This window comes from Leucopleurus acutus, assembly GCF_964270905.1.
Source record: "Leucopleurus acutus genome assembly, chromosome: 2".
Classification (NCBI taxonomy): Eukaryota; Metazoa; Chordata; class Mammalia; order Artiodactyla; family Delphinidae; genus Leucopleurus; species Leucopleurus acutus.
The window spans coordinates 161212535-161239323 of NC_139143.1; the positions used below are offsets into that span (position 1 = coordinate 161212535).

At 44.1% G+C, this 26789-nt stretch overlaps 1 protein-coding gene across 5 annotated transcripts; it reads right to left on the minus strand.

The window, feature by feature from the left end:
* Positions 1-48: 48 nt before the first annotated feature.
* Positions 49-25347, minus strand: CAP1 (cyclase associated actin cytoskeleton regulatory protein 1). 5 transcript variants are annotated; one of them, XM_082833162.1, is made up of 13 exons: positions 25289-25347; positions 12668-12789; positions 11938-12038; positions 10183-10260; positions 8306-8449; positions 8119-8204; positions 6104-6209; positions 4762-4939; positions 2857-3041; positions 2552-2675; positions 2311-2393; positions 1856-1999; positions 49-1222 (listed from the first exon to the last, which is right to left on the minus strand). In XM_082833162.1, the coding sequence occupies exons 2-13, from the start codon at positions 12777-12779 to the stop codon at positions 1139-1141; spliced, it is 1425 nt and encodes a 474-aa protein (XP_082689288.1). In that variant the 5' UTR covers positions 12780-12789; positions 25289-25347; the 3' UTR covers positions 49-1138. The 5 variants fall into 5 exon arrangements, with proteins under 5 accessions (XP_082689288.1, XP_082689285.1, XP_082689289.1 ...); XM_082833159.1 differs by having other exon boundaries at positions 11938-12041; XM_082833163.1 differs by having other exon boundaries at positions 25307-25339.
* Positions 25348-26789: the final 1442 nt, after the last annotated feature.

Below are 26789 nucleotides of genomic sequence, written 5' to 3' on the forward strand. Positions count from 1 at the left end.
TACATCTCTGTACAGCAAATATCATACATAAATACTAAGCAAGTTTGGTATTAATTTTATTCTATTTTCTGTATAACTTTAAGTACATAAAGGTTCATTTCCGCAGGCCTCAGGAAATGGGTAGAAATCACAGGACAATCTCTCTTCCCACCAAAAGAAGTTGCATATTTTGGTAAAGTGTTTGTCCTAGAGGAAAAACTGAAATTTACATTAGCAATGCTGTGCAAGACTTTTACACAAGACCTAAAACCAGCCTGCAATGGAGATTTTAGTCCTCTGTTCAGGTGCCCAGACAGAAGCCAAAAGCTGTTGAGCATGACAGGGCAAGGAAGCAATGAAGACGGATGATGGACACCCAGCATGGAAGGAGGAAGGGAAGCCAGATTCCTGGGAATGGTGTGGTTTTCCTTTTTTTTTCTCTCTTTTTAAGTCATCTCTGTAGGAAGGTGCTGGGCAGGGGCCCCAGAGAGAGGAAGGGTCCAAGACTCCTTTAGCTGGCCTGGGTGCAGGGCACCACCACAGCAGCTAACACAGGACAACCTACTATCTCAGGTTCGGGCAGATGCAGGACGGAATGCAGAAGAAAAGGAATGCTTACAGGAAATCATTTTGCTTGGAATGCTAGATGGCCAAGCTTCAGCCTTTGGTCCCGTGCAAACCCTTGCCTCACTTGTCAATAGTGAAAATTAGTTTAAGTTAGGAGAACCAACTAGGATCACACCGGCTTCTGCTACCTTCACGCTCATTGTTAGAAAAAGATTAACTTGTGTGAACATTGTGATCTGTTAATTCCTGGGGACTGCTTTATCCTTCCCCGAAGACTATTTGTTGGTCAAATAACCCCAAAGGCTGAAAGCTAAAACACACCTGTCCTGATGTGCAGTTCCTGAAAAATGGACTGGCTGTATGGTTGAGCTGATACGGAAAAGCTGCACCTTCCTGCAGAAGATCAAAGACCTGCTATCCCACCCCAAATCTCAGCCTGAGGTATATTTCAGTGAAGGCAGGTAGCTGTGCTTCTCAAAGCAGAGAAGCAGTTTAAGAGCAGAAAGGTAGAGGAAATCTAAAAAAGAACCGTCTTGATACAGATTTGTCCCACGGTGTGAGGGAGAGGGCAAAGAACCCAGTGGCACTTCGCTTATCCAGCAATTTCTGTCACTGTGGTGACCAACTTCCGCCCATTCCATACGGTCTTGAACTGCTCAGGGACTGGGAACTCATTCTGCAGATAAAGAAACAACAGGTTTAAACCCAAGCTAGGCAATACCCTGGGGTTAATTAAATCTTAACTTTCTCCCAATGCTTGCTCGCACTAAACTCTGAGAGCAAGTAGGATGTAATGAGAGAGAAACTGAATCCACCTGAGAAAGCAAGGCCGTGGAACTGGCAGCACTAGCAGCGCCACATCTTCTAGACCACCTCCCCCACCGCTGACAGTGAAGCAGCAGCGCAGTGTAGGAACGAGAACAAAGGCTCCAAAGCTAGACAGATGTAGGTTTGAGTCTGTTTCTTACTGTTCACTGATCAGTGACCTTGCAGACTGTTAAACCTACGAGGCGTAGATGGGAATGTGTATGGCTTCACGGCACCAGCTCAATAGGGTGCTGTGATTCAATCCCATTCCTTTTTGACTACCCTGAGCATCTGCTCTGCCTAAGAAAGGCAGAAACCACCCTCCTTTGGGGGTCTACTTCGTGGGACTACCTCATGTGTCTGTGCCTGAGGTGTGCACTGCTGGGCTGCACCCACTTGGTGCAGAGTGTCCATCAGCTGCGTTGGAAGACTTCTCCTCCAACGCAAGTCTTCAGTCCCTTCTGATTTCAGACCATACTACTAAAGAGATCAAGGAACTTACGAAGTCATCGCCTTCTGTAGGAATGAGGACATTCATCTCAGAAGATTTGGCACTGACTATCTCACAATCCAGTGAATTCTTGCTCAGGTAAACGTGGCAGCCATCTGTTTTGTTGATGGAAATGGTTGGCACTTTACCCATTACCTGCAGGGGAAACCAAGAGCACTGAGTCCCAGCAGCCAGCAGAACAAGTTAGCTGTGGGAAAAGCTTTCACTGTTTCACGGGATTACATGAAAAACTCACAGGTGTACAAGATACTGGATACTAGGGGCGGGTGAGAATGGGTACTGGAAAGAGCTCGTGATAAGGGCCAACTCTTCCTGCCACGTCCAAAGCAGCTCAGCTTACAGACTCTGTAGAGTCAGATTCCCACCATAGCAACATCTGTGGGTCGGCTGTGTCTCTTTCAATTAATTCCTCAGGGACTAAAGGAAGGAGCCAAGTATCAAGTTACCTGAACTTTGACATCCCTACTATTGATTATCTCCACAATGCCCACCACGTCATCGAACACCAGACCGAGTTTCTTACAGTTATCTAGGAGAAGAAAGGGAGCGGGTCAACAGTATAACTTTAAAGGAAAGTACTCGATTTAAGAATTAAGAATTTAAGAATCTCTAGAAATAGGGTAGGTATGGTTCCAGCCCTCTCAAGCTCTAGGACAGAGCCTGCCTAGGTCAACAACAAGAACTCACCTACTGTAATGGAGTTAATTTTGCCCTTGATTTGCAATGTTGAGTTGACACACTTGAATATGTAAGCCACCTGTTTCAGCTCTGTGTCATCTATCACCAGGTTGGAAACATTCTCCTGATTTTCCTGTTAAAGAGATACCCCTTTTAGGAATCTCATCATTAAGCACATGCCACCCCAAAACACAGACTATGCCAAACTTTCATTCTTGCAATCTAAGCCAGAACCCTGTACTCATTTGGCTGTGCTCCGTTTAATCGCTTTGTCCCCACTCCTTGTTCCCCCAGTCCTGGCATTTTTAACTCACCACTCTCCACTTCTTGCCCTCCAGTTCAAGTAGAGCTGGCTCCTTCTTTGTGACTGGTTTGGGGGAAGGACTGACTCCTGGTTTAGATGCAGAGAATGGTTTGGGGCCACTTCGTACTGGAGCACTCTGAGCCTTCAAGGCAGGGTTCTTGTGAGTCTTCAAGTCATCAGATACATGTTTCAGGGCTGTAAGAACAACAGCTGCCTTGTTCCTGTCCTTCATACCAGGGCTTTGGGCTGAGGCAATAACCAACTTCTGCTATCAGAAGTTAAACTGATCCTTAAGAAAAAATTCAAAGCCCCAAACCAGAGCCTTTGAGATGTTCTCTCACACACAGCTTTGGAGAAGCACTTTTATAATTTTTCTTCTACCCCAAGATTAAATTATAAAGTTCCACTTAAAAAAAAAAAAAAGTGGAATGTGTGTGTATGGGGGGATGGGTATGTAAAAAGATCTAGAAAGACATACTAAGTATCAGTATATACTCACAAAATACGTACGTAGTTTTTAAAGCAACAGAGGAAGAAAAAGTAGTATGTGATAATAAAGAAAATTTGGTAAAAGGAAAAGAACCCTCACAGCTAACCTACGACCTCCAATCAGTGTTAGCATTTGCAACTCCCCTTCCAATAATTTTTCTATTCATAGTTGTTTTTTATTTAGATATAAGCATGCACACTGTTAAGAAATTTGGTTTAACCAATTAACACAATAAAAATTTTCTCAAGTTAACCTATAGTTTCTAACAATATCTTTTTTGGGGGCTTCCCTGGTGGCGCAGTGGTTAAGAATCTGCCTGCCAATGCAGGGGACATGGTTTCGAGCCCTGATCCAGGAAGATCCCACATGCCGCGGAGCAACTAAGCCCATGCGCCACAACTACTGAGTCTGCACTCTAGAGCCCGTGAGCCACAACTACTGCGCCCACATGCCACAACTACTGAAGCCCACGCGTCTAGAGCCCGTGCTCCGCAACAAGAGAAGCCACCACAATGAGAAGCCTGTGCACCGCAACGAAGAGTAGCCCCCACTCGCCCCAACTAGAGAAAGCCTGAGTGCAGCAACGAAGACTCAACACAGCCAAAAATAAGTAAATAAATATATTTAATAAATAAATAAAAGTATCTTTTTTTTAAGGAAAAACATTCGATAATCACCCTCAACAGGCTGACACGTGCCTTGCTTGTGGACACGGCCCAATCTATATAACCAATACTGGCGTTTCAGCTCCACCACTCCTAAACACTGCATGGTTCACTGCAGAAAAAGATTTAATGGCTGCATAGTATTGCGTCAGGAGGAACATACCACAGTTAACCATTTCTCTTACAGTGGGATATACAGGTTGTTACACCATTTTTAGTTACTGTGAACAACAATGTATAAAAGTTGTTCTTTCAGTGTTTTTATAGGTAGATTCCTAGGAGACTGCTGTATAATTTAGACTTCCACCTACTGTGTATAAGGGTGTCTACTTTCTCTACACCAACATCAGGTCATTCTTACGCAAATTTTCCATATGCCTAACATACACCCTCTAAGGACGTGAACCACCCCCTCCAAGATGACCTCCTGAAGAGACCACACGGTAACTGGGAAAAACCTCTAGGGAAAACTGCCAGCACCACGTCTTGGCACCACAGGGTAGTTACTCTGTATATGCCCCCTAATATTAAATCACTTTCCTCTGGGGAGAGAGATTCCCCCAACTATAATGAGCTATTGTCAATTTCCATTTGAGCCAGCTCTGCTATCCCTTTAGGCAACCTGAAGGAAGGTGACACCCCAAATGAATCTCCCATATATAAACCACGGTTCTGGTTTACGGACTGTCAGGTCTCTAGTTGGTAAGTTCTTGCCAAAACAACTTATTCACCAACTCTTCTTGCCAAAGCATTCACTTACCATGTGTGATGCTCTCCCCCTGATTAATCTGTGCAAACAGTGCTGAGCGTGAAGCAGACTCATCTGAGCCTGAACTGGTGGGGGCTGGAGGGGGAGGTGGGCCTGGTGGGGGGGGAGGAGGACCCGATCCAGCAGAGGGTCCCGATGGCAATCCACTCAGTTCTTTTGCCACAGGCCCCTGGAACAGTAAGTGCAGGTAACACAGTCAGCGTCTCTTCCCCTCTGTACCATCCCCAGTAGGGCCCTGCATGTGTCCAAGATACATGGGGTACCCACTGTGGCCCTTGATGCAATGATTAATGCTCCCTACCCACACCCAACTTGGCTTTATTCCTTCTCACCCTTTCCCAAGGATCCAACTCAACTCCATTTTTCAACCTTCACATTTTTCCAGCTCTGAACCTATAGTTCTAAATACTTACTTAGTGTGTCACTGGTGCCTCAGACTCACAAAGTCCAAGACTGATTTCACCATCACACCCATGTCTCTATTTCAGTGAGAGATATTATCAACCAAGCTTGACCATTCAATCTTCTTTGAGTCTTCCAACCCCCTCGATCTCATTAAATCAGTTTATTACCTTGGTTATATCTCATTCTTTTTTGTACCAGCCCCTAGCGCCATGAGCACTTCCATAGTCTGAGCATAAGCCCTTACCCCTAACCTATATGCTAAGACTCTCTTAAGGACAAATAGGATCATTATCACTCTCTTGCTCAAATACCTCTGATAGTTACTTATCACCTATTATAAAGTCTAAAGGTCTCAACTACCTTCCTTTCCAGCCTTTCCTCCTAAATATGTGACTCTCTCTCCTTATTGAAGCCAGATGACCAATCTCTACACTTACTCTGCATTTACTTTGTTTAAGCTTTGCTGTTTACTAGTATTCCCATTTCTCCCACTTCTGTCCTATACCGGAAAAGTCTGAGTATACCTCTTCAAAGTACAGTCTCTCCCAGTGAGAATCATTCTTCTCTTCTTCATACTCTGTAGTGTGTACCTTTATTATAGCACTTAGCTTGGTGATTTGAAGTGGGGTTTCGTATCTGTATTTTTAAGCTTCTTGAGGGTTGGCACAGTGTAACTCATTCATCTATCTCTCCTTCCAGCCCAATCATTGTCCCTGACCCATGTTTACTGACGCTGAATAGAACTGACTATTCCTTCTCTGACCCTTGCTTTCTTTACTCTTTTTCCCCTTTCCTTCTCTCCTTTTTCTTTCTACCCTCCACTGTGAAGACTAACATTCCTTCTTAGACCTTGGTAGTGCTAAAGTCTAAGAAACCTGCAGATCCTGGAGGTTTCCTGGAGCGATGAAGGGAGGGGAGGAGCACTCACCGTTTTGCTCCAGGCCAGGCCAGTGGCATGGAACTCCTTAATGTAAGCCTGCAGCTCTGTCCATATACTCAAGTAAGCTTTGACCCAGTCCACATGCTTCTTATCCCTGGGAGAATTAAAGAAGAACTCATCACAGGCAGTCAGGGTACATTACAATAGTGATTCCAGATCCCCTCCTATCTGTGAACTCACATCCTCTTGCCTGTGGCGTTTTTTAGGCTCTGATCAACGGCGTAACTGAGCTTTCCTTCTTTTTTTGAACCTATTCTCTTACCCTAATTAGACCAAAGTCCATATGGATAGGGACTCCAGATTATATCTTTCTATCTCTTACAGCAGTATTCCTCAAACATTTTTTAAAAGTAGCAAAACCACTATTTCAAAGTAGACCTTAGGCAGAACCTAATATACAAAACTGATAAAAGCAAACATTCTGTGCATGAAGCCATGGTAGAGAGGTCTCTCGAGCATCACTGTGGATCTCTAGGACTCCAAGAAACTCAAGTGCCTTATAGCATAAGCCTTATGTCAAAAGTATGCCCTCCTCCTAAGAAATTAAAAATAAAAACTTCTGTTAGGAGGAAATAGTCAGTATTAAATTATAGAAACAGCACTGCACTATAGTTCAAGTCTCCTCTCTCTCTCTAATTTAAAAAAAAAGTTAAAAAAATTTTTTTGGCTGCGTTTGGGTCTTCATTGCTGCACGTGGGCTATCTCTAGTAGTGGCGAGTGGGAGGCTACTCTTCGTTGCGGTGCGTGGGCTTCTCATTGCGGTGGCTTCTCTTGTTGCAGACTGCCAGCTCTAGGCCCGTGGGCTTCAGTAGTTGTGGCACACAGGCTCAGCAGTTGTGGCTCGTGGGCTCTAGAGCAAAGGCTCAGTAGTTGTGGCGCATGGGCTTAGCTGCTCTGCAGCATGTGGGATCTTCCCCAACCAGGGATCAAACCTGTGTCCCCTGCATTGGCAGGTGGATTCTTAACCACTGCGCCACCAGGGAAGTCCTCCTCTCTTCTTATACATTATTAGCTGGAAGAGTTTATGATTGTTTAGCATAAAGCCTAATTTCCTCAACTGTAAATTGCAGAGTATATGGTGGAGTATAATGAAAACATTGTGATGCTTAATCCCAGGTTACTGGAAGGATCAAGGAGCAGCCTGGTGTTCTGGGACATTTTTCACCCACATGAAGGCTTATTCCTTCACAGATGTTGGATAACTGATGATGGACGGAAGAAAGGAAGGGTTTGGAGATTTATGCAGCTAAGTAATACCTGCCTGCAGTCATTCCAGCTCAAAACCAGCAATGGAGAAGTAGACACTGGTGGCCACGTGTGGTTGGACGTACAATGACTCCCCTTGTGCAATACCTGCAGTGGTCAGGCAGCCTTCATCTCACTTTACCTGACCACGTGAATAGTCAGGGTAATTTTCTAGTAAATCTTACTGAATCTTTTGCAACTGGGCCAGTTAGAAGTTTTCAACAAAGGAACAAAATCTTGACCACACAGGCAAATAAAAGGGCATTAGACCATTTTACCCCCTAAACCTGGAAGGGTAAGGATGAGAAGACTCGAAAGTCCTCTACAGGGCTTCCCTGGTGGCGCAGTGGTTGAGAGTCCGCCTGCCGATGCAGGGGACATGGGTTCGTGCCCCAGTCTGGGAAGATCCCACATGCTGCGCAGTGGCTGGGCCCGTGAGCCATGGCCGCTGGGCCTGTGCATCCGGAGCCTGTGCTCCTCAATGGGAGAGGCCACAACAGCGAGAGGCCCGCGTACCGCAAAAAAAAAAAAAAGTCCTCTACAAACCCTGGAGAAAAAGCAGAAGAGGAAACAGAAACACTTCCTGCTTGCAAATACAGCTTCTATGAGCCAATATCTATCAAACTTTCCAAAAAGCAGCCCTGAGATAAGAGAACCAACACAGCAGCCAAAGGCAGTCTTAACTTAACACAAAGCACTACTCCAGCAAGTAACCAGCTGGGTTTGTCCTTTACCCCTTGAGGACAGGCTGGACTTACACATCTTTGTACTCCTTGAGGACTCGGTTTGTATAAAACATGGCAGCATCATTCATTTCCTTCACATAGGGACCAGGCTTGGGAGCCTAGAAAAAGAGAAGCTGTCAGTGACTTGGGGCCTCTCCAGCCATATCACCTTGCCTCTTTCAATCTGTCCCTTCCCTCCCATGGAAGCTGTGCCGCTCACCATAGCCACCCAGCCCAGGGCCTGGATACTTTCGCTGACACCTGACAGGTGATTGAACAACTTGCTGCCTCTGTTCTTCTCCCGAAAGGTTATCACTTCTTGGATCTGCTCGGAGATGGGTGCCAACAAATCGGAAAGCTTATTCTTGAAAAAGATGCAAGAAAAGACTGAGGTTAGTGTATTTTTACAGAAGCCTTTATGTTGCTCAACTCTGATCCTCAAGGCAAGAATTCTTCACGAACTACAACAGCATGCAAATAAACTCTGTATTTATCTTGCAAAGATTCACACGGCTACAATACTGCTCATCATCTCACTCTCCTTAGACAGCTCTAACTACCCAGGCTGGATTTTGTGGTTCTTCATGATCAGGACCCATACTCCAGCTGTACCACAAAATTCTACCATTTCTGCCACTTGCCTCTTTTCTGTCCCACTAACAGCAGACACTAGTTCATTTCTGGGCTCCTCTCTTTCCATCTGTCCGTGTGCTCCTCTGCGTCATGAGGGACAGCACTCCACCAACCACACCGGCCTCCTACAGCATCTATCGTCAGCATAACCAATTCTGGCACCTTATCACACACCAGCACAATTTATTAATGGACCCATGTAAACATGATTTTCTTTGTCATTGATTCTTCAAAGACAAGGGCTTTGTCTTAGCCCTCTTTTATAATCCGTATAGCCCTCAACACGCTGCTAGCCATATAGCAGCTGCTGAGAAGAGATCTGTTGAATCAAATGCAATTAGAGGGCTTGGCACTTGAGCAGACAGCTTAGCAAAATGGATGAATCTTGTGTTTCTGTGTTTTCATCCGAAGCTTGGTTTCCTGAACATCTCATTTCTCAGATCTTAGCATGAGAACAGTCTAAAGCAGGAGTCGGCAAACTTTCTGTAAAGAGCCAGACTGTAAATATTTCTGGCTTTGCAGGCCATACGGTCTCTGTTGCTATTTTTCAACTCTGCCGTTGTAGTGCACAAAGCAGCAACAGACAATACTTAAAAGAATGGACATGGCTGTGTTCCAAAAAAAACTTCATTTAAAATAGGTGTCAGGCCAGATTTGGCCTGTAGACTACAGTCTGCCAATCCTCGATCTAAAGCAAGGGAAAGATAATAATGTCTCAGCTGCCTGATTTGTTGTGGAAAGTGTGGGCTTGGAAAAAAGGTTTAGACAAAATGCTTTAACTATTCGAGACAGATTAAAAATTAGAGTCTAACATATTTAACATTATCTTACGCTATTTTTACATTATTTAGGCATGCCAAGGGTTCACAGGTTTTAATACAGCATTAGTAGGAAGACTTATTTTATTAGCCTTCTGCCTAGGAAAGCCAAATGCAAAAAGAAGAAATGAAACAAAACTAAAATGTTTGGCTCTGAGAAAAATCTAAATTTTCTCTAATTTATTTTCATACTTGTGGCAGCATAAAATCTTGAGGTAGGAATAAAGTTAAAGAGAGATGCCTAACCACTGAAGGGTGAGGGGAGAAGCAGTGCTTTAGGAGTTTTAGGATCTCCCCAGCAGCCTTACTAAGCCCACCCATAGTGGAGCAAGAGAACCACTCTCTGGGTCCCAAAGGGCATAAGGGACAATATGATGAATTTGGGCTAAGAATGTCTATTGAGAGAAGCAGCAAAGTCCCAGGGATAACTACAGTCCTAAGTAAAGTGATAGAAAAAAAGCCATTAGAGCCCAATAAATATATACTCAATGGCACATTCCCACAGTGGTGCTTAAAATCTGACTCTCCCTCTGGGACTTGGTGTGAACATACATGAGCCTAGTAGGTCTATCTTAGCATGTTGTGATAGCTTAGCAGAAAGCTCTCAACCTGTCCTGTGCATCAAACCAACTAGTAATGAACTTACGCCTGCTGGCTGCTGGCATTGAGAGGCTGTAACCAAGAGCGCTCGCTCCAACTTCAGACCCGTGTGGACCATCTCCGCCTGAAAAGGAGAGGAAAGGAGAAGAATCAGCTATCAATGACACTTTACAACTGGAGAGGTCCTGGTAAGAATAACCTGAAACCTCCACTTGCATGTACTCTGGTAGTAACCCAGGCACTTCATGTTGATTTCTTCAAGTACTCCTGATTCTTGGGACTGATGGCAGACTAATATATCATTATTCCTGCTGGAACTAATCAGGGATATAATCCAGAGTTGGAAATGAAGATAATTGGGGCTAGCTTTCGATGAAGTCAAGTCAGCAACTGAACATGCAGTGCGATATGAAGTGCACTGAAAATCCCTCTTACCTCTCATCACCTCCCCCGCCCTCCCAAATCTGTTCTCAAGAACTAGAGGTAAGAGTTAAAGCAAAAACCTAAATTTATGCCTCAAATTCTCAAGGTATTTACTCCTTTGTGTTAAAGCTATTTTTCAAATGTTGGACCGTGACCTATCACAGGTAATTAAATCAACTTTGTGACCCCATAACCTGCACTTTATTAAGTGAAGGAGAATAGAACAATGAGTGCAATACATCAACTGGAAATTATTTCCAAAAAAAAAAGTGCAACACAAGTAGCATAATGTGAAACTTATATCTTAGCTACATATATGCATTTCTTTTTTTTCTTTTTCTTTCTTTTTTTTGGCTGCGCTGTGCGGCATGCGGGATCTTAGTTCCCCAACCAGGGATCGAACTCATGCCCCCTGCAGTGGAAGTGCAGTGTCTTAACCACTGGACCACCAGGGAAGTCCCACAAATATGTATTTCTTACTGAGGGTCATGACCAAGCGTTTAAGAAACATGAGGCTATAAGCACTACAAATACAAAAATTCAAATTCAAGTCATATATTTTTTCTGGATTTGTATTTTTAAAATATAAAAGTAAAAAAATATATATAAAAGTGATACGTTTTAAAACCTTTTCAAATGTGACCTACTGTATAAAGTAAAAATGCAAGCCCCACACTCCTATCTAAGTCCCAGTCCCACCCTCTAGAGTTAACACCATTGCCAACAGATGGTATATAAGAGGCTCCAAATAGCTCTTCCGAAGATCAAGCAACCAGTTTTGCTGACGGGTCAGGAAGATCCTAAACATGGTTCTTGCTGACAAAGGATCACTTAGAGACTAGCAGGAGGATTCTGGGTCTCAGAGAGAGAGACAGAGTAGGGGCGGGGGTGACAACGTGGGTAGCAGCACATGAAGGGAGGTTGGTGGAGAGGCACCTGTCATTGCCTACTTCACATTCGTACTGTGGGCTAAGTATGAAAATAACTCACATTAGCATAGCTTTAGCATAAGTACCATGCTTAGTTTTATAAATGCTAAGTCATGATGATGACTCCTTTGAATAAGCCACCCCAGGCTTGGTTATATAACACACTGGGATCAGACTGGTAGCATGTTCTCACTACAAAGATGAACCAAGCCACATTTTATGCACGAAGCAAACTATCTGTAGAAAAGAAGCCCATGCGGAATATGTGATAAAAGCAGGGAGCCTGGAAAAACCTGAGGAAATGTTCCAGTGTGTGGACTGAGTTCCTCAGTGCAGGTAGAAGAGAAGGAGCCAGGAGCCTCTCAAGGGGCTCTTCAACCAAGAATGAGTAGGATCTGAAGAAAGCCACCAGTCCTTAAAAGAGGGAAAAAGGGGCCAAACCTCCTTACATGCTTCTGCACATCTCCCCCAATCTCTTTACTGATCTTGAGGTACTCTGCCACAGGACCGGCCAAGAGTGAGTCAAATGCTTGCACATATGGAGTCGTTCCTGCTGAAGACAGACACACCACGAAGAATTGGTCACACATCAGAAAGAGGATTTGTTAAAGGCACTTCCATATGAAAGCAGAGAGGCAAGGTAACACAGTAAACAGAAGGCTGGAGCATGAGTCAGGAGCCTGTGTTCTAGCTCCAGAACCACCATTAACTTCTTGTGCGACCCTGGCTAAGTCCCGTTTTCTTGCTGAGCTTTATTTTCTTTACCAATAGAATGAAAATAAACAAAATGATCCCCCTCAAGGTTCCTTTTAGCTCTAACATTCTGACTCAATTGGGCATGTGCAAAATGGCCAATTTGCCAATTGTCTGGAGAGAGGAAATTTAATATCACTTGTCATTTGACTTATACTAGAGTCATTTTGCTAAAGAAAGAACAGGAAATATCACACAAGCAGGAAGTTCTCGTGTTAAAATAACTTAACCACAGGCCTCCCTGCACAAGTCACTTCCTCCCTTATCCGTTCACAGCAATAACGAATTATAGGCAATGAACTTTCTAGATTAAACGTTTTAGGGAGTTAGCTCCAAAGGAAGGAATATACTGCGACAGAAGAATTTCCGGCCAGGACACCAAGTATTCACCACTCAAGGTATTCTGCTGGCTTGTATGCTGCTTACCTTTTGCAGCACTGTCTGCATACCCACAGTGCATGTCAGAGGCCTGGGAGACTGCCTCCAGGCGGCCCACTGCTCTCTCCAACCTTTCTACCAGATTTTGCATGTCAGCCATAATGTAGCACCTGCTGAAACAGATCAAATGTCATTTGTTGTTTTAATATTACATAGAACCTAGGGAGAAAAGAAAAAAAGAATACCCTGGGAGTGAAGAGGATGCCAATTCTGAGGAACAGAATCATTTTACAGTAAAATAAGATGGAAGATAGTCTAGCATATTTGCGAAATCATAGAGACTTCATTAAGCAAAAGAACTACCCAGGAAACAGTGTTAACTGAAAGCAAATGCTTACTCATTCAAATACTTACTGGATATCACCAAATAAATATTTGTGTAAGAATTTAGAATTTACAAAGTACAGTCTCATATATTATCTCAGTTTAAGCCTCTCAACAACTATTTAGGAATGGAAAGATAATTACTATACTCTCAGAGATAGGAAACAATTTCAGTGAAGTTAAATGACTTGCCTATAGTCTCACAGTTAGCTGGTAGGGAAGCCAGTCCTCAAATTCAAGCCTTATGGCTCTAAGTTTTGTGTTTTTTCCTACAACATCCTGCTGCCTACATATGGAATGCCCAAAACCAAGATGAATAGGGTATTTATCCTGCCCCCAATAACTTACAGTCTAATAGAGAAGACTTTACATGTGCACTAACGACTGTAAAACAAATAGAAAAAAAAAATTAAGGTGACATAAGTTGCAGAGAGAATAACACAGGATTTCAGAGAGGGGAAGAATATATCAGCTGGAAGGATCAGATAAGGCTATTATGGCAAAGCTTCCAATTGAGCCGGCTTCAAATGAAGGTGGGTAGGATCTGGATATGCATCAGGGAAGGAGAACAGACACACCCAGAGAGCTTGTTACAGATCTTTCACAAGTACCAACTTATCTGAACTAGCCTCATTCAATGTCTAATATCCTAAAGAAAGTAAGCTCCAAAAGAGAAGGGACCTTCTCTGGTTTGTTTCCTAAACAAGTTTATCCTCTACCATCTAGACCACTACCTGGCAGGTAGAAGGTGTTCAATAAATATTTTAGAAGTTAATGAACCTGAAGTATAGTATCCCAGAACTCCAGAAACAAGGGTTCTGAAAGTTACCCACAAATATACATAAATGAGTGTTAATGTTATCAATATACATCGACATAAAGTGCTTTAGATTATAGGTGATCTCATAAAAATCAGTCAGTGTAATCACAATCAAAGACTTGACTTGGAGAGATGTCATTTCAAAGCGTTAATTTATTCAGGCAACTGAAGCCGAATGAACTCAACTCCCTTGAAGCCACCTAAAATGACCATAGCAATTATAATTCCCTCAAAGACAGCTACATGACAGAATATCTCATTCAACACACATTGTCTTCCCTGTGGAAGAGAGAAGCAACTCAAAAGATAAACTAAGGAAGACAATATCATCCCTGTCCATTCTTTTCTGTGTACAGGCTCTGATCTCTCAGAGCCCGGTGATTTGCCAGAGAATGTTGTTTAAAAAAGAATCAAGGAAAAAAATAAGAATGCGAACCAAATAAACCTTTCCATTCGCCGGCCTGAAGAGGTAGCAGAAGCCTCCAAATCTGTACTCTACTCAAAATGGAACAGACTATGGAGCAGACTAGAAGTATCCAATATACTCTCCCTTATGTTATGGCACAATCACCCAAATATCCAAACTGCTGCCCTGTTCATTCTGGATACTATCCAGGGACAGACACATATAATCCACCACACTCTGTAAATCCCAGGGGAAAAGGCAGTGACTGCAATAAACTCCCAAGCTACCTTGCATTAATAAATACCACCCATTCTGTTATAAAACATGTTCCTTCGGACATAATGGATACTATAAGTTCCGGCCAGTGTGAACATGATAACACAGTACAAGCATCTCTAAAGGCTGCCAGGGTTCGTGAATACTTACCAATCTGAAAAGCTTAATAATACAGCTTCATGGATTTTGGTTCCTTCTTTTCCATCTTTTACTTGTACTTTAAGCTTTCAATGCTAAACAAGCTATGGTTCTGCTGTTTAACTTAAGCAGAATGAGAAAAGACAAAACAGCTATCATTATAGCTAATCTCATTCCACCACAAATCAAATATAGGAGAAGAGTTCCTAGTTTTTTGTTTTTGGTGGGGGTGGAGTTAAATTTGAGATGTTATGGGAAAGAGTGTCTAGAATTGAAGGACCAAAAGACACACCTTGTCTTATTCTTTATGTATGCATATTCGTTCTTTAGGTGGTCATGTCCACTCCAAAGCTGTCAACTACCATTATCGCGTTACTATCCAGTCCACTTGCTGAGTGATACCACCACAACCACCTATAGACTAACAACTCCCAGAGCAGTGTATCCAGCTCAGGCCATCCTTCTGGGATTCAGAATTCCACCTAGACATCTCTACCTGGATGTTCCAAAGGACATCTGAAATGTCCAAAACAGAACTCATCATTTTCCCTAGCACTGCTCCCCCAGACTCACTGTCTCAGTAATCCAGCACTACCAGCAATCAAGATAGTAACCTGGAAACTGTTAAGCAGTACAGTATAGTGGTTAAGATTGTTGTTCTTGGGGCTTCCCTGGTGGCGCAGTGGTTGAGAGTCCGCCTGCCGATGCGGGGGACACGGTTCGTGCCCCGGACTGGGGGGATCCCACATGCCGCAGAGCGGCTGGGCCCGTGAGCCACGGCTGCTGGGCCTGCGTGTCCGGAGCCTGTGCTCTGCAACGGGAGAGGCCACAACAGTGAGAGGCCCGCGTACCGCAGAAAAAAAAAAAAAAAAAAAAAAAAAAGAGTGTTGTTCTTTAAAGAAGTCAGAGAGACTGGGAGTTTGAATAGTGGTACTCACTGGCTCTGTGTCTCAGTGTTACCAAACTTTCTCAACCTCAGCTTCCTTATTTGTAAAACAGGGACAACAACAATATAAAATCCAAAGGGCTATAGTGAGAATAAATGAGGAAATACATGTGGAAGTGACTGGCTCGCTCAGTCCTGAAAAATGGTTAGGATTCCATAAACATTAACTAAATGACCTCCTTACTAATCTCATCAGTCATCAAAATCCATAGGCTCTATCTTGCATATCATAAATAGATGCCCCTGTCTTCATCCTGATTGATAAAAATTCGGTCATCATGACTTTGCCTAGATTACTGCAATAACCTCCTCACTAGTCTCCTCTAATTCCAGTTACAAACCCTCTTTATCCATTCTCCTTATTACCACAGTGATTCAGAGTAAAGTCCAAGCAAGGGTTTCCATAAACTGGCCCTGCTTTATTTCCTACTACTCTGCCAGTTTTATCTCCTGCCACACCTTTCCTCAACATTCTACAGCAACCCAGAACTACCTGCATTTTCCAGAAAGAGTTATGCTTTCTCTCACTTTTGAGCCTTTACAGTGCTATCCACTCTGCTTGGCTGCTTTCCCTTCCCAACCTGTTCCTTTTCTCATAACTCCTACTGCCTTTTTCAGATTCAGCTAAGGTGTCACCTCCTCTAGGAAGCTTTTCCAGTTTGGTATGTTTTCCCTTCTCAATCTGCCCCCTCTCCAGAATTCCTACTGTCCATTCAGTCTCAGCCAAGGTATGACCTCCCCAAGAAGCATTTCCAATATGTGCTCCCACATATCATTGTGTACTTATCTCTACCACACTTTAACATACTGGTTTAAAATCATTTAATAGTCAACAGGCAATCAGTCACCCTACAGAAGAGACCATGTCTTGCCTTTGTAATTCCAGTACTATAAACATGGTAGGCACTATAAATACAATAGGTTAATAAAGGTCCTTGGGAAAAATAAACACATAAGTGCCTTTACCCCCTTCTCCCCTCAACGCAAGTCTGGTTATCTCCTCTCTGTGTCAAATCTGGGGAGAAGTGTGTGTGTGTGGGGGGGGGTTCCTTTCTTTAAAAAAAAAACATTTTTTTTTGCCTGTTTGTAGGCTCTAGCAAACATTCCCATCTTTCAAATAAACGCTGCCTTCTTGGGCAGAAATTAAATTGATATCGAGATCTTCAAACCAAGTGCCATAAGGCAGATAACCTTGTTTATTAGATGATATAATATTAATTAAAAACAGAACTCCCTAGAGTTGTACGTGCTTTATATCATCAAACTGCTGCTTCTTTTGAGACTTAAAATAATTCTGTGACATATATTATAAAGATACTGATCCCCATCTTTAGAATGAAGAAACTGACAGAAGTTAAAAAGCCTGCTAGGTATCAAACAACCGGTGGGAGAGAACCTAACCTTGAGCACAAATTTTCTGAGGCTCTTTTAAGCAATTAAGTGACTAACCGGTTCATCACAGCATGCAGCCCCAGCTGTTTGCTAAGCACAGCACTGTGGGTTCAAGGTCTCTTTATGGTGTCTTTAGGCACATTATTAGCAGCTTTCAATTCCACTGCTCTCAGTTTCCTCTATGGAGGCCAATATTTTTTCACATTCAGTAGACGACACATGTTTGGAAAGCAAATATTTAAAATAAGGTTTTTCCCAAGAATACAGAATTGCCAGAGCAGAAAACTATAGCTCTGCCTAATCTTGCTCCCTGCCATTTCTGACTGACAGTAGCCAAGAACTATATGTAAGCCTCCGTAAATGAAGGTGCAGATTCCCAACTATTTATGCATTCATCATAAAAGCTTCAGAAGGAGAGGCAGTCCTAATTACCCAAGTCTAAATAAAACTTGGATTCAGGAGACCAAGGTTTAAGTCCCAATTCTGCCACGTATTAACTGTGTAAGTTTAGGATAGTCATTTAATGGACCCTCACTTAGCACACAGAGATGTAAGGATCAAAGGAGTTGGTTTTATAGATGAGTAGTTACTTCGGGAGCCTTAAAATGCAGTTCAAATGTAAAATGTTATTGCTGCATACCATGTAATAGAATACAGGCTCCAGAAACATGGCAATTTATCCATTCTCCCCACCCCGCTCCCCCAGCTGCCCCCACCCCCAAAATCTGCAGCACCTAGAACAACCTGGCACACAGAAGACACTCATAACACGAAAGTCCTTAGCATTGTGACAGCTACTGAAGAAACAGAAGACCCGCGGTCTCTGCCCTCTAGAAGCTTTCATTCTTATTGGGAAGGGCAACGCAAATGAAATACCAATGGACTAAATACTGAAGACTATATTTTTTAAAGTTCTGTTAGAGATTAACTAATTTCATTTGGATTGGGAAAAGTTAAAGTTACCAGCTAATACAGTGGAGCTTTTTCTTTGCAGAATGTTGTATGGTCCTGAATTATATAGTATAAATGACTACATGCTTGGAGAAGAAATCAATGAGGACTAAAGGTAGTCTCAGGAGGTTTCAGGAGGGAAGTGGGGCATTTTGACAGAAAAAGTAAAAGAAAAAAGGGAAGACATTCCAGAGCAATCAAAAGCAAAGAGAGACCAAGAAGGCTATGTACAGAAAGTGTGAGAAGGTGAGCCCACATAGTCTCACGGGAAATAAGCAAGCTGGGCTAGGTTATGGAGGGCACTGAAACCTGGGCAGTATTTGAATTTGATGTTGTGATAAATGTGAAGCCATTCAAGGGTTTTGAGAGAAGGAATAATATGACGAAAGCAAAATTTTTACAAGTACTGTCTGATAGCATGGGTTTTGGAGGAAAAAAAGGGAAGATATTAGGTTGAAAGCTGTTCAACTAGCTGCAAAACAAAAAAGTGGTACTGTAGGGCTTCCCTGGTGGCGCAGTGGTTGAGAGTCTGCCTGCCAATGCAGGGGACGCGGGTTTGTACCCTGGTCCGGGAAGATCCCACATGCCGTGGAGCGGCTGGGCCCGTGAGCCATGGCCGCTGAGCCTGCGCGTCCGGAGCCTGTGCTCCGCAGAGGGAGAGGCCACAACGGTGAGAGGCCCACGTACCACAAAAAAAAAAAAAAAAAAAAAAAAAAGTGGTACTGTAAAAAATATTTTTGCTATCGCAAAGGAAAATAATAATCACTTTTAGGCTGCTAAGTGACCAGCACCTGAATTAACAGTAAAATAGTTTCTCTACCCTGAGGGAGTCTAGCAGGAGCAACAAAGCTACCTTCCACTGAATCATTGGCTCTCAGGATGAGGAGGGAGTCTAGAAAGCACCATCTGATGACAGAACAGACCTTTCAACATTCTCAGCAATTAGTCAGGTAGCCTCTATTCAAACACCTTCAGTGTGGAGAACCCAAGACTTCTGGAGGCAGCCCATTCCATTCACATAGCTCAAAGTATTTAAAAGTTCTTCCTTATATGGAGGCAAAACCAGTCTCCCTGCAACTTCCACCCACTGATCTTGGTTCTGCCCTTGGAGGTCACACAAAACAACTAAGCATTAAACACAGAACAAGTATTAACTGTGTGGTACTAACTACTGAGTGACAGTAGCATTCAGAGAAGGGAGTCAAAGATGACTCCAGAGTTGCAAATCCAGGGGAGTAAGAGAATGATGACACTATAGGAAAAAACAGGTTTCTGGCACATTCTAGCTAAGGCAAGAAGATGAGGTCAGTTTTGTATACACAGTTTGAACAGAAGATGAAGCTTCCAAGTGGGAATGTCCAGTAAATAGTTAGAAATGAGCTTGGGGAAGAATCAAGGCTAGAGATCAATGTTTACAAAGTCATCAGCAAGGAAACATCATAAAGTCATGAGACTGCATAGGCTTTTGGAGGGATATCATGCAGAGCGAAAAGAAACCAGGAGCTTGATTCTCCAGCAATTTCTTTTGTGGTCTGAAACCAAGCAAAATCAGAAATGGTCAGTGATTCCTGCCAAAGCTGCTTCATATTCTCATCATTCTAACAATTCAAGCAACCCAATTCCTTCTGCCTGTCATTCAGAAGTAAATGGAACCAGGTTACTCCTGCAGTTCTTGCCTCTTCTCACCAGGCAATTAAGGCAGTGGAATGAATTTCGACTCATAAGAAGTTGCTATGCTTAAAATGTTTTCTACTTTGTCAGGTAGTTGTTCCTCTAAGTCATACCCTTAAGTAAAATCGAAAAGAAAGCAACTACACAAGTCACCCTGTATGCTATGGTAGCCCAACTGATCTGCTTCAAAATGCTTCTGTTGGCCTTTGCTTTGTAATTCTGTTCCCTAGATGTTATCCTAAGAAAATAATACTAACGGGAAAACTGATAGGCACGAAGATGTTTAATGCTGTGTTAGCTTAGACTTCTAATTACAGGGGAAGAGCTAAATGCACTGTGGAAAAAGACCTGAAAAAGAACACAAAATTTACAGTATTTGTCACATTCGAGTGATGGAGTTTTAGACAATTTCCCCGTTTTCCAAAATTTTTTTAACATAGTAATATAATTTCTTTATAATAGAAGACAACAAAACAAAACAGCTCCACTTGGATATCTCTCCTAAGCTACCACTAAACTATAAGGCATTAGTTAGTTCTGCTCCTAACAATATAGAAATTCTCATCACTAGACTCTAACATGCTACAGAGCAAAACCTACACATGCTAATAGGATACTTACAAGTTGGCTGATTTAACCCAGAAACCAAAGAACAGACACCACTTTGCCCCAGTAAGATGCCATCTAAATCTAACCCAAATCAGGAGCCACTGTTCTTCCCCAAGCATTTGGTTTCTCTGATGAAACCAATGACATTTAGTGCCTGAGTCACTGCCACCTGAGGTTTAGATTAAAACAGAAAGAAAGGCCTGTCTCCTGCAGAGGGAAAGAATTCTACCCAATATCAGCACTTGTCTCCTGACCATTAAACATGGTCCTCCATCTAAAATTCCAGGAGTGAGTAAAGCTAGTAATAGTGTACAAGCTGAAGTCAGACTTGAGAACTAGCTGTTTCAATGCTCTGGGGCAAATAGATAACTTTGTGTGGTCAAGGGCTCCCCTCTCTCTCACATTCAAGGAATATTACGAAGACTAACACCATAAAAGCATTCAGCAGGCATATTTTATATTGTGTAAGGAAAAACTGCATTGGTTGATTTCAACTGGTAGTTGCTGTAAACAGAACAGCATTTCCCATTCTCATGCATAAAGATAGATTCAAGGATGCCATTTGTCCCTAACCATGATTCAGCTACAGCTAGAGATACAAAAAGATCTGCAACTGCAAGTCTATAATTAACTTACGTGTAGGAATTTTAATGACCTCTGGAGGGAAAAAAAATAAAAAACAAAACAAAAAAGCAAGCTCACTTCTTCCATTAAACATTTCAACTATAACTACTTTCCAGTAGAATAGAAAAATTTGATACAACAGGTCTGGTAATACAAGGCAAACAAAGCTGCACTGTAGCTGGGGAGTATTTTTAGAGTTGATGGTTTTTATTAGGTTTACATGATGGTATATCAAGAACAAATAGTTTCATGGTGAATGCTAGAGCTGCATTAATTTAAGGTTGATGAAACTACAGTCGACCCTTGAACAACATGGGGATACGGGCGGGCACTGGCCCTCAGTGCAGTGGGAAATCCTCCAATAACTTTACAGCCAGCCCTCCATATCTGCCCGTACAAGTGGACCTGCACAGTTCAAATCCATGTTGTTCAAGGGTCAACTGTATAACAATTTTATCAGTCAAAATAAATCTTGAGTAACAACATCATAAACTACATCCAATGTAAAATAAAAGATAATCCCTATCCACTAAACCAAGCTGTCTAAATGCAGGCAAAGAAAACAGGAATTTATATAGCCCCAGTATAGGGGAAATATAAATCTGCTGACTTGCACTGTCAACTAACACCAACCTCATTTCTAGTGAGTGCCTAAACAATGGCCTTTCTCTATTAAGATCACATCCTCTGAGGGAAAAAAACACAAAAAGGTAAGTTCTTCAAGGCCCACCCAGAAATTCCTTGAATGAACAAGAATTCTTGATGCCTCAATGAAACCCATGATTTATTCCTTGCAAGGTACCCAGCGTTTATCATGTGCCATACACTGGGCTAACCACGGCCATGGAGCCTCCCCTCAGAGAACTGAGTTGGAGCGATAAGACACTGCACAATCAGAGCTATGATACTTTCTCATGCATTGTTCTCAATCGGGGCAATTTTGTCCTCCAGGAGACATTTGGCAATGTCTGAAAACATTTTTGGTTGTCACAGTTGAGGGAGTGCCCCTGGCATCTAATGGGTAGAGGCCAGGGATACTGCTGAAATCCTACAATGCACAGGACAACCCCATGAAATGAAGAATCACCTGGCCCAAAATGTCAGTTATGCTGAGGTTGAGAAACCCTGTTCTAATGTAATAATGAGCAAAAGGTAGTGCAAGAGGTACAAATAAAATGCTGATGTAATAGTTTAGGACTTTCTAAATTAGAATGTCACTCTGTACCACCCAATGAAAACTAAGATGAGGGTCTGACTGTGGAGAACTCTGTAAATTGGACAACAGAGTTTAGACTTGATTCTTTGGGAAAATGAAGCCAGTGAAGGGTTAAGATGAAAATGGTTCTTTTTAAAAGAGTAGTCTGGGGCTTCCCTGGTGGCGCAGTGGTTGAGAGTCCGCCTGCCGATGCAGGGGACATTGGTTCGTGCCCGGTCCAGGAAGATCCCACATGCCGCGGATCGGCTGGGCCCGTGGGCCATGGCCGCCGAGCCTGCGCTTCCGGAGCCTGTGCTCCGCAACGGGAGAGGCCACAACAGTGAGAGGCCCGCGTACCGCCAAAAAAAAAAAAGAGTAGTCTGGTTATGGTAAGAGAAGCTGAAGTATAGATATGAAAGCCAGTTTAGTAGAAAGTGAAGAAAGAAACTGATGAGGACAAGTCAAAGGAATAATCACCAGGACTGGCTAAGATATAGCTTGAGGATCCTCAGATTTCAAATCTCAGGATTAAATTTCAAACCAGAGGGTTCAACTTTCACTGACACTGCATTTGCTTGTTTAAGTAAAATGAATCTTTGACTCACCATACTTCACAGAAAACTGAAAGGAGGAAGTCACTTTTTAAAGGCTCAGTCCCTAGTTAAAAAAATAACTGCAACTAAACAAAGGTATATATAAGCAAGAAAAGGGGTGAAAAAAAAGTTCATCCTTCAGGTTGGAAACAAAACATTTTACAAACTAAACAGCTAACCTCCTCAAGGCAAAAATACACTCACTGAATCTTAACAATACCACCACTTTTGGTTTGCATGACAGGTTGTACTTGACAAAGTACTTTCACAGTTACCATTTTATTTAAACTCCGCTGAAACATAAATTATGTCCATCTCATTGATGAAGTATTTCTGGGGAAGAAAAAGGGGGGGAAATTCCAACAGAAATTTCTTTATACTGGACAGCAGCAAGTCAAACAATCAGCAAAATGCCAACCACAGAATAAATCCAAACGCATTCATACAAGGCATCAAAAGCCCTTCACAACCTGGCAGCACCTACCTTTTTTTCTGGTCTTATCTGCTCCTACAAACCCCAGGCTCCAGTACTTCCCTGAACAATATAAACCCTCTCCTGCCTCCACACCTTTGTCTTGCTCTTTCTTCTAGTTGAGATACCTCATTAGACACCTTTGCTTAGATGTGCTGCAAACACCTCAAACTAAATATGTCCAAAATTCATTTTCTTTCCATGGCACCTCTCCAACTTGACCCTCCTCTCACAGTACCTATATTGGTGAATGGTGCTACCCAGTTCCCTAAACCAGAAAACCAGACAATCATCCTAGGCTACTGCTATCTTTTCATTTCCATAAACAATCGGCCTTCAACTCTATGGATTCCATCTTTTTAATATTGCTCAAATTTGATCCCTCCTCTCCTTCCCATTCTCATTGTCTTCATGGTTCAAGCCATGTTCAAGCTTCCAAACACTGGTCTACTTCCTCATTATGTTCCTTCCCCCTTGACAGGCTGAACTAAAACATCAATCTGACCACATCATTTTCCTACATAAGAGCCTGCAAAGCCTCCCCACAGCTTTCAGGGTAAGCTCCAAATTCCTTAGCATAGTTTACAAGGGCCTTCATATGGGAACCACCCCCACCCACTTCCTCCACTTCTCTGAGCATTACTGGAATTCCAGTCATGGTCTTTCACATGTCCAGATTCCATGTCCTTGCACTGGACCCTTTGGCTGGAAATCCCTTTTCCAGATTCACCATACGGCTAAACAAATCCTGCAGGACTTAGCCGCCCACTTCCTCCCTAAAGCCTGGAAAGCTGGCTCAGGTATTCCTCCTCTCAAGAGCCCTGTGCTCACACACTATGACACTGTAAGCCACCCCTGATTTACTTGTCTGCCTCCCCCTCCACTCCATGAGAACTACTTTATTCTTAGTCACCAGGGCTAGATGCCTCATTTAATATGTGCCTCACACATATCAAGGGCTCAATAAATGGCTGGTGAATGACTGATGTGCTGGGCTGCTCCGGTTTGCACTTGAACAGGGAACCCTATAAAGAGCTTCAACTGACAGTTCTGATACTAACTTCTGCCTTAAGTTTCTCATGCTCTCTTCACTGAGCTCTTCATGCTTCGAAACTCATCTTAAACCCTGCTTCTGCAGAATGGATTTCCCTGAGCCCCTCATTACATACTGCCAAAGCACCCTGTTCCTCTTTCCTAACACTCATCACATTTATAATTATTCGTTAAATTCCCGGCAAACACTGTCAGCTCCGTGAGGGCAGGGTCTGCCTTGTTTTGTTTCTGCCTTCCCTGGATGTGGCCGAGTGCCTAACAAAGAATAAACACAATTTGTTACACTGAATTTAATCCTGTGAGGTGAGCAGAGATCTCCACTTAAAAGATGACAAAAATGAGGCTCAAACAAGTTAAACACAGCGCCTATGGCTACCGATGCTTGGCAGCGGGACCAGCCCGAAACTGAGCCAACTGGTTTCACATCCAGAAGTATGCAACACCTTCAACAAAGTTAACTTGGCTTTTCAGGATCAGAGCTATAGACTAGGAGAAAGGGGAGGCTCTCTGACTGCAAACACAAAAACCCGATCCTCTCTTTTTAAAAAAACTGCCCAGGTGTGCCAAACAGGCTGCATTTTTAAAAAGTTCCACGCAGCGAGTAGCCTTTAACCTGCAACTGCCCGCGAGACGATACCTACTGGAAGACCACCCCAAGGTAGAGAGCGGTTCCTGGGAAATGAACGGGGGAAGGATATGGGGCCGGTAATCTAAGGAGCTGAGGTCTAGACTCCGACTGTTTCCGTCGCTCGCTGTAAGATCTTGGACCAGCCTCCTCTCTCCGGGGATCAATTTACCCATCCGAGCAATGGGGGCGAGACCAGGGATAGAGAAGATTCGAAGGTCTCGGAGGTTCCCTTCAGTCAGAGCACCTTAGGAATCAGGCCTCCGCTGAGGCTGATGGCCAGAACCGCGAAGTCCAGCGGAAGGGGCCTCCCCAGGAGAGCCTGGCTCAGTTGGTCACCGCGGCCCCACCTCAAGAGACCGCGCCCAGGATCCCGGGTCGGCCTGAGGGTCCCGGCGCCGGCCGCCTCAGGGGGGCTCACCGCATGCGCCTAGGCCAGAAGGGTCATTAACAACGCCAGGGGCCAGTGGGCCGCGGAGGGGACCATAGTCCCTACCCCGCCGCGCACACTCACCTCAGAGATCCGCCTCACCTCGGGACTGCGATCAGCCGCTCTCCACTTCCGGCAAGAACCGCCCAGCAATCTTCGCGCGACCCACTTCCGTGCCCTCACTGGGCGCGGCACCCCCACCGGAAATGAACCGCCGGCCGAAACGCCGGCCCAGAGGAGGGACCGGGGAAGAAGACTGGCAGCTCCGCTCTTGACTCCGCCCCCTACTCGCCACGCCGGGGAGAGAGAATCCCCACTAGCCTGGGAAAAGAGTCCCGCCCCCAAGGCGGGAGCGACGGGGGCGTGCCTAAGGCTAGCCACGCCCTTCTATCAACCGCAGCTGCCGGAATCGCCCGGACCAATGAAGGGCCGAAATTACTGGCTAAGCTCCACCCCCGGAGAAGGAGGACAGATGAGTGGTTAATTCTCCTGTCAGTTTGGCCTCATTGGCAAAGGCCGGTCCCTTTTCACAGTAGTCGGGAAGGGGTTCAACCCTTCAGTCCCTAATAGGGTCAAACCGGAGGATTCTCTGAGGGCGGGAATCACGGGCGGCCGTCTACTCTCCGAGGGGGATCAAGGCTAAGCTCCGCCTTCCTCTGGGCGTTCAAACCTCAGTTTCCCCGTTTGTGACGTGGGGAGGCTATTGCTCTGGACAGTGTTTCGGGAGGACCTGCGGAGGCTGGGTGTGGGGAAGGGTCGGCGGGGGGGTCGGCGGGGGCGCTCGGGCCCAACCCCGCGTTTCCGGGCATGCCAGCCGCCGCCCCACTCGCTCTGCCCCGGGCTGGGAAGGTGGAAGCTCGCCCCACTTCCTGTTTGTTCGGTGCGCTCTGTGACCATAGATGGTCAGGTCTGGGGCCGCGCGGAAGCCTCCGTCTGGCGGTTTGGGAGTCCTTCCTCTCTGCGCGCAGGGTGGTGTCCCCGAGAATAAGATGAGCGGGGGAAAAAAAAGAAAAAGATGAGCGGAATTAGAAGGTATCCAGCTCCACTCGGCTAAAACCCGACTTATGAGGCACCTTGCCCGGGCTGGGCGTGGCCAGCTGCCTGCCACTCAGACCGGGGGAGGTTCTGCACGGTGGCCGCGGCGCGCGGGGAAGACTTCTCTTCGGTGCTTCTTGGGTCTGGGGATCAGAGCTTTGTTCCCTCAAGGCTCACACTTTCCAACCAGTGATTATCCTCCTACAAAGATTTTATTTACAGAAAAAAGTGGCAAGTTCCCACCCCTTCAGTTGAACGGCTGTGACGGCTGCAAGCTTCAAAGTTGAATGCAAGCGTTATATGCCAGAGTCACTCATTCAACAAATACAATTCTTATAATAACAGCTACCATTTACTGCGCGCTGAGTACATGCCAGGCCTGTGCTGAGTGCTTCAAGCGCATTTTCACTTTAATTCTAACGAACTCTCTGCGGTAGGTACCATTATGGCCTACAGTTTTAAAATGAGGTGGCTGAATTACTTGCCAGGTTCATAAAGTGTCGGAATTTTGAAGGGGACACATCTATCTAACTAAATCCCAGAACTTAAC

What these genes read in the sequence shown, in the direction of transcription:
- CAP1 (XM_082833159.1), bottom strand. Translation starts at nt 12,779, where the DNA reads ATGGCTGACATGCAAAATCTGGTAGAAAGGTTGGAGAGAGCAGTGGGC. An exon ending in GGGGGAGAGCATCACACATG is followed by an intron (nt 3,042 to 4,761) that starts GTAAGTGAATGC and finishes TTGTTCTTACAG; the next exon opens with CCCTGAAACATGTATCTGAT. An exon ending in GTAGGGATGTCAAAGTTCAG is followed by an intron (nt 2,000 to 2,310) that starts GTAACTTGATAC and finishes TTTCCCCTGCAG; the next exon opens with GTAATGGGTAAAGTGCCAAC.